Source organism: Necator americanus, chromosome V (assembly GCF_031761385.1).
Source record: "Necator americanus strain Aroian chromosome V, whole genome shotgun sequence".
NCBI lineage: Eukaryota > Metazoa > Nematoda > Chromadorea > Rhabditida > Ancylostomatidae > Necator > Necator americanus.
Genome location: NC_087375.1, coordinates 11,650,139 through 11,660,459, shown reverse-complemented (window position 1 = coordinate 11,660,459; position 10,321 = coordinate 11,650,139). Strand labels below are relative to the sequence as shown.

Here is a 10,321-nt window from a genome sequence, read left to right as displayed (position 1 = left end):
ATCAATATTAACGTTATTTACTAATAATTCAATGGCTGATTCCTCACTAGCATTTATCATTCGTTTTCATTCATCAACATCCCGCAACAATACTACGAGTATGTTTTTCGTTGTTAGTAGGATTGTGTCGTAAATTTGCTAAGTAAACGTTGGAAAACCAATGTCACTGCTTTCACAGAGAAAAAATGAAAAGTTTATTGATTACGAAAATCCTTTGGAAACATTGCGACTGATATTAATACATTAGAAAAAAATCTCAATATAGTGCAACAATACTGTGGTAGGATGCATTGTAATCACACATAGTGCAATCAAAAAAGTGATATCTTTCTGTACAGAAATGTATTATTGATTTCAACTCAGTTGAAAGAAAGTTTTGAAAAAGTGCGGTAATGTGAGATAGATTACTTTGGTGTTGGAGAAAGAAAAAAAACAGACAGGATCTATTAAATTAAATTCAGCTTAACAAGCCCGCTCTGATAAGATTGTTGTTGAGGAACAACGGATTGTGGACGTTGCAAGCTCATCATTTGCTGTTGGGCTGGCTGCTGCTGCTGCTGCATCCACTGTGTGCTGACGCTCACTCCTCCGTAAGGTGCACCTAAAATTAAAGCACTTTAGGCTTGTTGTGCATTATACAGCCAACATCACACTGTGTTAGCAGTAGATAAGGAGCAGAGTACAATGTTTCTCCGGAAAAAGCAGTTTAAAAGAAGATGAAGAATTGGAGGGGGCTCTGGAAACAAGCAAAAACAATGCGCTATTTTCCTTTTTTTTCTACTCATAGTATTGTATTACTTATTGCGCATACTATGTATTATATTACTACACTATTAATCATACGATATTTAAAGTCATTACACTATTCAGAAGTTTTTTCCTCAATTTTCGTTACAATATTAGACCAATGAATCAGATATCTTGAAGAATAATGGCTACATATCACTCACTGAGTGTAGTCTGCTGAGATTGTGTGATTCCCAAAGCTGGAGCTTGTTGTTGCGCTTGTTGTAACCCGACTGTTTGCCTGGAGAAATACATCAATGTTAAACCATATTCAAGTGCTTTAACCATTAAAAAAGGAAAACTAGAAATTTCAACCCTAGAAAAGAACGTCGAATGAACTTACAGATACTGTTGAGTGGTCATCGGAGCCGATGACTGGACGCCAATTGCTGACTGTTGCTGTTGTTGGACGGTCTGAATCTTTTACATTAATACAAAAAATTCACAACACTAAAAAAAACTCGCACATACCGTAGCATATGGCATAGCAACTGGAGCAGGTTGTTGCTGTGGTATTCCTACCATTTGTTGTGGCATTGCTGTCGGTACTGTGTTATACACCGCAGTTGACGGAGTTATATAGGAATTTTGCTGGGGAAGAGCTCCAACTTGCGGCACCGCTGCAACTTGTTGCACTTGCGGGGTGGCGGCAGCATAGGGAGCCTAAACTTCACTGGATGCTCAAAGATAAAACATACATAAACTGTAGAACGCAAATTCACAAATAAAAAAAACATTTCCCTGACCTTTAATGAATAAGGATGGTTTCCTCCTGTGACCGTTGGTTGTGTGTAGGCTTGCTGCTGAGGAGCAATATAAGGAACAGCAGCGGAGGAAAACCTGAATTCAAATCAGAATTATCCAAGCTTCTTGTTTACGAGAATCAACACGACACAATGTTATAGTCCCCGAGTAACGGTGCGACGCGAACGTTTTTAAATTCATATCGTCGCGATAATACGATTATTATGAGTTAGCATAATCCATTCGATCAGATAGCTAGTGCGGCGATCGTATACCATTTGCGACAAAAAACAATAAATGGCCGACGCGAAAAATAAAAATAAAACCGTTACCGACACCTCGACCTCGTACAGGAATGAATAAGAGTTAGTAGTGTTGGCAAAGTAGACGGCGGATAATTAAAGCTGTTATCAGCCAGGAGACATTGTTGGGACTTATGAATTTTAGCGTTCCCAGATTGTCCTATTCCGCTCACGAAACAAGAAAACGAACAAAATCGACGATAGAGCGAGTATGATTAGGAATAACCGATTTCGCCCGAATACACGTCAGAGCAACAATAAACTCGAAGTTGGGATAATCGTACAAGGTAATAATCGGAAGCATTTAAAAGCAATTTCTGGAATTAAATTCCGTATCGGATTCAGGCGGAACCTATGAGCCCATCGACTATTTTGGAGTAAATGAGAGAAAGGGTAGTGGTTAATGATAATAAACATTAGAGTGATGAAGAAGAAATAAAATCAGAAAGGAAACAACTGTTCGATCAAATATATTGCAACATCAACAAATGGCAAGGGTTGCAGCACTACACTCTAAACTGCTCTTTTCGATCTGAGAATCTTCTTTCAGCTGAGTAAAAAAGTGAAAGATTGTATGCTTAAAATACGCACTGTAAAGGACGTTGTACTTCGGAACGAATCTACGATGCAAGCGAAAATACGCGATACGTCATCATGAGAGATCGTTGGGAAGATAAGAAGTCGAACGATAAAATCGCAAAGAAACGAGCGCAACGCAACAAAATAAAGTCTAAAAACGGGAAGGCAAGGCATTCCAGAAGACAAAAACGAAAATAACTCAACGACCTAACATGCTGAAGCAAGTAGACTTACAAAAGTAACATAGATTTCAAGATGAGAAAATGTGGCGAACCAACGAGACAGAAATGCCAAACGAAACTGCACAATAATAGTCGACAGGCTCACATAGCTATTCGAACTGATATGGGATGATTCCATTGAATTTCAACTGAAAATTCTGTTTTTTCCAACCCCAAAACGGATTTTCCTATTCCATAAAGAGATGAAGCTGTGCTGCTCAGTATAGGCACAAAATTTCAGGTAAACTGCAATAGATAATACTGTGTTGTTGTAGCGGCCATTGTTGACGCAAATGGCGCTACGTAGGCGGCTCCTGGCACACCGTTGCGTTTCGCTTGAATCTCCTTCTGAAGACGTTCACGATAATAGGTGTACCGCTGTCGGGACAAATTGTATTCCTCATACAACTGTTGCAGCTCGCTGAAAAAGAAACCATTAGCCAAAATGACGAGAGAAAATTTATAATAACGCGAAGAAGGAAATGTACAAATCCAACTATGGACGGCAAAATGCAAAATAAAATCATAGGATACTAGAAAAGGGAAGAAAAATCTACTTGAGTACCTCAACGCATACCTCAGCGCAGGAAGTTCCACCTAATTCCCTGCAATAAGTTACACTCAACGGAATAAAACAACATTACTTACGGTTCTGGTGGACGAGGTATCTCCTCATCAATAACGCTAACTATCTGCACTGGTCTTTTAGCGTCTGGACCATCTCTGAACAATATTACCATCCGCTAAGCGAGCAATCAGAAAATAACACAACCATTAAGTAAAAATGGTTTTCACTCACATAGCACCTCCAGGACGCTTTGCGGCACCTGTCAGATCTATCTTAATTGTCTGCGTCACTCTAAACAGCGGTCAATAAAAAATAATGAAATAATGATAGGTTTTACAGTACTTGTACACTCTTTTGGCTTTGTTTTTACTCGATAAATCACTGATTCATTCACACATGCGATAAGCGGTGCCGGTGCTCCGACCCCCTTCGCTTTTGGACGGTTGGCCAAGGGTTCTTCATCACTTGAGCTACGCCCCATGAGCTAGATCCACTTCACCTGAGAGGGGTCTAGCCCTCCTTATCATACCTATGGATTCACTGCCTCATCCACAACTATTTTTGAAGCAGAAGTGAAATTAACTGCACTTCCAGAAATTAACTCTGAGTGCCATAAATCCAGGTCGTTTTATTGTGTGCACGCGAACCCGAGATGTTAAGTGGCTCTACATACATAGTATACAGCGGTCAGATGATAATAGTGATGCAGCGTCCGAGGCAGCTCATCACGAAAACAACGATGTCTGGATTTCTATAAAATTAAATAGGTATACTTCACGAAATAACCCAGAAGAGGGCGTGTGAAGCAGCCACAAGCGGTCCCGTCTCCTCAACGATTCCACTTATTCCTAGGTACCGGGTAACTCCGTCGTCGTCCAATGCCCGCAATCTAACTAGTATAGTATAGTATAGTGAGCAGCAAAAATTATCCATCCGCTACTCCTCTATCATGGAAAGATCCAAACACCGTCAAATTCGAATGCGGTGAATTTAACAGGCCACGAGTCGACAGTATTGCATAAAACAACGGTCTTTTCAAGATGAGGTTTCTTTTTTTTCTGACTCCAGCAGACTATACATACCATTTATGGGTCAGCTACACTCAAAAATACAGTCTATTCTCTACACGAACAAAACCAATGAAAACGAGTCCTCCTATTACGAATTCCATGCACTAACAATATAACCTACTGGTTATTTGGATCTTGAGGACATTGTGGAGTTTTGTGATCTGTGGACGCACATCGGAAGCACTGATTCGACATTCCAGGCTGTGATCGCAGCTTCGAAGTCGACCTGACCATTTAAAACTCATTTTTATCCGATGTTCTCTACTAAGTAATTGATCTTTGCCTAATTTTCATCCAGAGCGGACAACTCACAGTTGAATATGAATGGCTTTTCCCTCCAAATTATATCCGTTGAGCCGAGATATTATCGACTGCACATCATCATCATCGATATGCTGAAATTGGTTCGAACTACTTTAGAACAAGAAATGAGTATCAAAAGAAAAAAAAATAAAAGGCACACCACAAAAGCGTAATTCTTCACAACATCACATTCTGTGACTTTTGTAAACTGCTGGAACACTTGTTTGAGTTTTGTGGAATCGACAGTGTCAGCAAGATTTCCCACGAATAACTTCACCATTTCTAGTTGCCTAAAAATAAAACAATAGAAAAACTGTTGAAAAGGCCTACGACCATTCCGATCGAAATATCGCGAGTATTTTGATGTGAATGAAGGAGTGATGTAGTGGAGAAAAAGTTCAACAAAACAAGAGAGCACAGAACAACGAGTTCTAAACGGCAGTTATAACACTTTCACTTTTTCGCACCCTTCTGAAGAAATCGTTTTCTCTGATTAACAAAGCTAGTCTGTGGTTCAAACTTTGACTTAGTTAATTGATACGTTGAAGAGAAATAGTATAAGATAGATAGATAAAGATAAGACCTTTGAAAGCGTTCCAAAAAACCAGAGTTATTCCATAAAAAAATTTACAGTCAATACCAAATAATGTACATACTTGAAGATTAAGGAAAACTCTGTTCTGGCCCAAAAAAGATGTAGAAAACTCATACCGTTGGGATTCAATCTTTGGATCTGCCTTCTTTTTGTAGATAAACACAACAAAAGACAAAGATGTGACGAGACATAAGCCCACAGAAACAAAACTAAATCTGACACACATCCTGTTATGCCGAGCATATTCATGTCTAAAGCAATGCTACTACACTAGATGGAAAAATATTGCAAGATCCACGAATGGAACTGTACTGTAGAAACAGGAACAGTTAGAACCATATCTTGTTCGTTGAAGCTTTATTATGTAACGGATATAAATGAACAAATGAAAAAAGGAGGATCGGATCGGCTGAGGAAAATACACTTTCGTACAAAAACATTGCCCGCGAAAAAACATGTGAGAAAACATATTCAAAAATGAGAAAGCGTTCAGAGATGAAGTTACCACTTTTTTTCTAGTTAACAAAGCCAATCCATGATTTTTGGGCTAGAAAATCAACATAGAAAAGTTAACAAAAAGCCACATAGTGATAATATTCCGTGACAAATTGGGAGTGTTTCCACAGCACCATGGATTTACGAAACATTTTCTGTCGATGGCTGATAGCGCTCCTTTTCTTTGATGAGAAAGTTGATCAAGAAGTCAATTGGATTTTCAGGTCGTTCCTTTGCGAGCGCTCCCAAAGCCTGAAAAATGAAGTTGCAGAGAAGTCTAGATGAGTTGTCGAAGCTTTCCAATCAAAATGAAAGCTGGCTCGGTCAGCAGCATTAGATCACAGTAGCCACCCAACTTAAAACCACTATGAATATAAACAATCATGCGATTCCACACATATTTCCACGAGGTGTAATTTCTCCGCGATAGCGCAATCACCGAATCCAAGTATCAATGTATGTGTCATTTGCGACGAAATTATTGTCTGGGTGTTAACAAAAACAGTTAACCTTACCTGCAACAGAATCGGCACAACGGTTTGATCGAGGTATTGTCGAGTGGGGATAGCCGGAGCAGATCGAGGCTGGGTGGGTGCTGCTGGAGCGGCAGGAGCCGCTGAAGCAGCTGGAGCAGTTGCACTAGCCACAGGAGCCGCAGACGGTGTTGGCTGAGCTGGAGTAGCAGCTGCAGGAGCTGGAGGAGCAGCTTCCTGAACAGTCATGACTGACCGAATACACTGCAGCAAGGGCATTTAAATAAAACTCATGTGATTTGAGAAATGATCTAAGAAATCCCTGACTCGAATGAACAAGTGAAAACAAGAATGAGTAGAATTTTACAAAGTTACTCAAGTTCTACAACCACCAAAAAAGATCTCACCTCTGTGGTGGCAGCGCCAGTAGCTGGTGGAGCATCACCAGTTTCCATGGATTCAACTGGAGGTTGAGCAGCTTCGGTAGGAGCAGCAGCAGTATCAGCCTAGAAAAAAGTCCTCTATGATATATGGGGCAAATCGCTGTTACTTGTGCAGAATACCGATGCTGCAACGAGCAGCTTCTTTATTCCCAGAAGAAAACAGCGACAGTAATTTAGTTACAGAAGAAAATGCTGAGGGAAGTCCCCCACACAGTACATCTAAGTGGAATGAAAATGATGATTCAGCAATGATGTATGTTCAGATTTCGTAACGGAAATCAATAAAGCAGAGCGCATAACTTACCGGAGCTGGAGCAGATTCGGTCGCAGCGTCAGCCATGCTAACTGAAACTAGAAAAAAAAAAGATCAACAAAATTGTTTTTGAACTGAAACGAAGGGCGAGAAGACGCGACCAAAATATGACAGTAACTAGGTAAACAGTTCACAAGATGACAATGTCAAAATTGTTTTCGTCACTAGAAGTTACTTAATACTTTTTTTGAGCGGAACCATGGGAGGATCCTAACTAATAACTTGAAATCATGAATAAATGATGTCAGAATTCCTGCCATTTCTATTTCTTGTGTCCTATTTATGATAAGAACGACAACTCAAAAAAGACGCAATCTGGATCAACTCGTCATTTCTTGGATACGATATGATGTATAACAAGAAAGAAAAACTGATAAAATTGGTAAGCACTCTCGAAAAGAGCTTTTAGAGGAATTTTGAGAGCAAAAGAAAAAGGAAAGAAAACACTTATGAGTTCTTTTTCTGTCGATAACCACAATAAGACAAAATTAACTAATAATTAATTATTTATATTAGTTAACGAACGTTAAAGTCTGACACTAGAACATTACAGAACTAAAAGTATAGAAAAACAACGTTATTGTATATAAAACAACGTTACGACACCTCTTCGGGGCTCCACTTCAACACCAGTTTCCCTAATAAACAGTTCAATATCGAAAAAGCACTCATTTTGTTCAAATTCCTACTGCTTTAATATTCCACAAGTCCTTAATTGGATTGGATTTTTAAGCGATTTCAAAACCTTTACAATCATTTACTGTTCAGCATTAAACTGTTCGCTGTGACTATTTCAGTCTCGTTAAGATTTTAGATAGTTGCCCCACTAGTTTTAGCGTTAACGTTAATACTAGTGAGGTGTTGTGTTATAGCGATCCTAAGTGTTTCTAATGAAGGAATACTTCCAAATTTATGAAATACCTATAGAGACAACAGACAAGGAACGAAGGACGCTGAGTTCGAGCTTAAGAGAACTAGGAAACATTGAAGTCGCATGCGTAAAAGTATAGAATTTCCAGCACGGCCGCTTCTCGCTAGAGTTTTAGATAGTACTTGAAGCGAAGGAAAAAGTCGAAAAAAAGCCACCACTTAATTCTTAGTCAACTGATAACCCTCTCAGTTACTAGCTTTCACTTCGGAATCGATTTGCTTGTGTACAGATGTGTAGAGTGATGTGAAGTGTACAGATAAATAACGATATTGGATTCGATGCGATTTCCCTGAGAATAATGATTCCTGGAACTGCGCAAAACGACGACAAAGTTTGCTTTCGAAAATATCGATGATTTCGAAACACACGAAAATATGAAGCACAAATCGATGGCATCATGTGCAAAAGCAACAACAAATCTGAAAAAAATCCAGTCATCTAATCGATATCTACTCACATACATGTCGCTCACTTTTCTTCCAAAACCAACGCGGAATTTCTGGAACATTCCATGCGGAAAAAGTGTAACAGGTGATAAACAGAAATATGGTATACAATCGCTTAGTGTTTAATGCTACTAATTTACTGCGCATGGCTATGGTGATCTCGTGCAAGTGAAGTAACGTCACCGTATCCCACAAGAAGTAGATGAAGCTGGCCTAAATCGTAAGCAGACATGAATTAATTGTTGGACCACATACTTCCAGATTTGAAACGCCGAGCCACTGCAACCTCCCCGTCTCCACGAACGAATGAGTCATGAAAAAAAGTTGATACTCACGACAGGATCCCCACACGTGCTCAACGAAAATGAAAATCGACATCCTTAGTGGGTCAGGTACTGTATGCTTCTAGTTTATAGCTGTGAACTTAATTCAAACGAATGGAACGAAGTCAGACATGACAGCGCTGCACGAGAAGCAGCACCAGGAACACGGACAAATCGAGCGGGAGACAAACGCAAGCAGGTGGAGTGATTCAGGCAAACGCTGCACGGTGACGCCGTGCGGACATCGCGCCTTGTTGTCTCGTTGAGAGAAATGGGATCTCGTCCGCTCGCGGCAGTCACGATGGTCGCCCGGCCGCGCGTCTATGATTGCCCATTTTTGTTGCGGAGGAGGAGGTGAGAACTATGTTAGCTAGTGTGGAAGTACAGTGTAAAAGGATAAAAGGATAAACTCACTGGGATGCGCTAATGCGACTTACTGCAATTCGTAATCCTTAGTGTTTTCGAGCGCATGTTGGCCGATGATCAAGTCAGTGTTTTTGTCCTGCCAGACAGGTCTTGTGCCAATCTATCGACGGTATGTGGCTACAACGGACTTCTAACCGTGTGCGCCACCCTGCCCCAGTACAGTGTAAGATGTTGCATATTTCAGAAGAGTAATCGCATGGTTCCAGAGCACGTGGGACACGATGTAAGCTTCAGAGCATCCTTTTACTCATTTATTTACATCTCATTTATTTTTTTTTCTATTTACCTACCCTAAGGGACTTCGCGCCTCTGAATGCTTTGGGAACCTCGAAGTGATTTTTTTTGAAATATTTTTCGTGTAAATCAAACCTATCGAAACAACTCTATCATACTACGGCTCAGCGCTAGCTCAGATATTGAAATCAACTTTAAAATATAAGAAGATTCCATGCGGATTGAAGGGAACGAGTACTAAGCCGTATATTTTTAAAGCAAACCAAGAATTTTTCTTCTAGAGTAATATTAACAACAACATCATGACAAATGAAATTTATGAACTACACAATCTGCTTACATGGACCCTTCGATGTCCAAAATTTCCGGAAAAAGGTCTGGATTACTCATTCAGTTGTAGAAGTCGTCTGTAATATATTTCTTTCTCTTTGCCACCTCAAAGTGAAAAAAACGAAGTGACAGATTTTCCAACGACTTCTCTTATGATGGCTGTTAGAAGCATTAAATGGCTGCTAATCATTAAGATCATTAAAATTTACGTAATGCACGGAAAAAGACATTAAAGACGAACAACACCAAGAACCAAGAACCAGTTGATTTGTTGAACTGTGCAGCTTTGAAGACATCCTCCCACGAATCTGACATGGTACAGATTTCAGGTGAAGTATTTGTATGCGGTATCGTACATTATGGAGAGGGGAGTGATCCATTCCATTTCTTCCTAACTGCCATAAAAACGGCACGGAAGATACGGCTTCGAGCGTTCCGGCGCGCTGTTTTCTACAAGGAGTTCGATTGGAGCGCGCCAGCCCTGTGTGGCGCCGCATCTTCCGGGCCGTTTTTTACGGCAATTAGGAAGAAACGGACAGAATCACACCCTTCTCCATAATCCACTATCCCGTATACGAATACTCCACCTGAAATCCGTACCAGCTCAGATTCGTGGGGTGATGCCTTCAATCTCTATTTTCGTAGTAGGCTGGCCGACAAGGTCACCAACTACATTTAACCGCACCGTCCTCAATCCTTTAGGGATTTAAAAGAACGAATCCGCGAGAAAATGGACGCC

At 40.2% G+C, this 10,321-nt stretch overlaps 2 protein-coding genes across 4 annotated transcripts; both read right to left on the bottom strand.

The window, feature by feature from the left end:
* Positions 1-446: 446 nt before the first annotated feature.
* RB195_013574 (uncharacterized protein) lies at positions 447-5,608 on the bottom strand (the record flags this gene model as incomplete). 2 transcript variants are annotated; one of them, XM_064203462.1, is made up of 12 exons in its annotated part: positions 447-601; positions 951-1,027; positions 1,130-1,200; positions 1,258-1,449; positions 1,533-1,626; positions 2,895-3,053; positions 3,281-3,355; positions 3,432-3,491; positions 4,392-4,496; positions 4,583-4,665; positions 4,734-4,863; positions 5,505-5,608. In XM_064203462.1, 12 exons carry the CDS (start codon positions 5,606-5,608, stop codon positions 447-449), a joined length of 1,305 nt encoding a protein of 434 aa, XP_064059343.1. The 2 variants fall into 2 exon arrangements, with proteins under 2 accessions (XP_064059343.1, XP_064059344.1); XM_064203463.1 differs by lacking the exon at positions 5,505-5,608 and adding an exon at positions 5,285-5,394.
* A 196-nt stretch (positions 5,609-5,804) lies between these two features.
* RB195_013573 (uncharacterized protein) lies at positions 5,805-8,647 on the bottom strand (the record flags this gene model as incomplete). Of its 2 annotated transcripts, none has more annotated exons than XM_064203460.1 (6): positions 5,805-5,915; positions 6,179-6,373; positions 6,544-6,642; positions 6,884-6,924; positions 8,281-8,322; positions 8,605-8,647. In XM_064203460.1, 6 exons carry the CDS (start codon positions 8,645-8,647, stop codon positions 5,805-5,807), a joined length of 531 nt encoding a protein of 176 aa, XP_064059341.1. The 2 variants fall into 2 exon arrangements, with proteins under 2 accessions (XP_064059341.1, XP_064059342.1); XM_064203461.1 differs by lacking the exon at positions 8,605-8,647 and adding an exon at positions 8,410-8,416.
* Between the last annotated feature and the right edge of the window lie 1,674 nt (positions 8,648-10,321).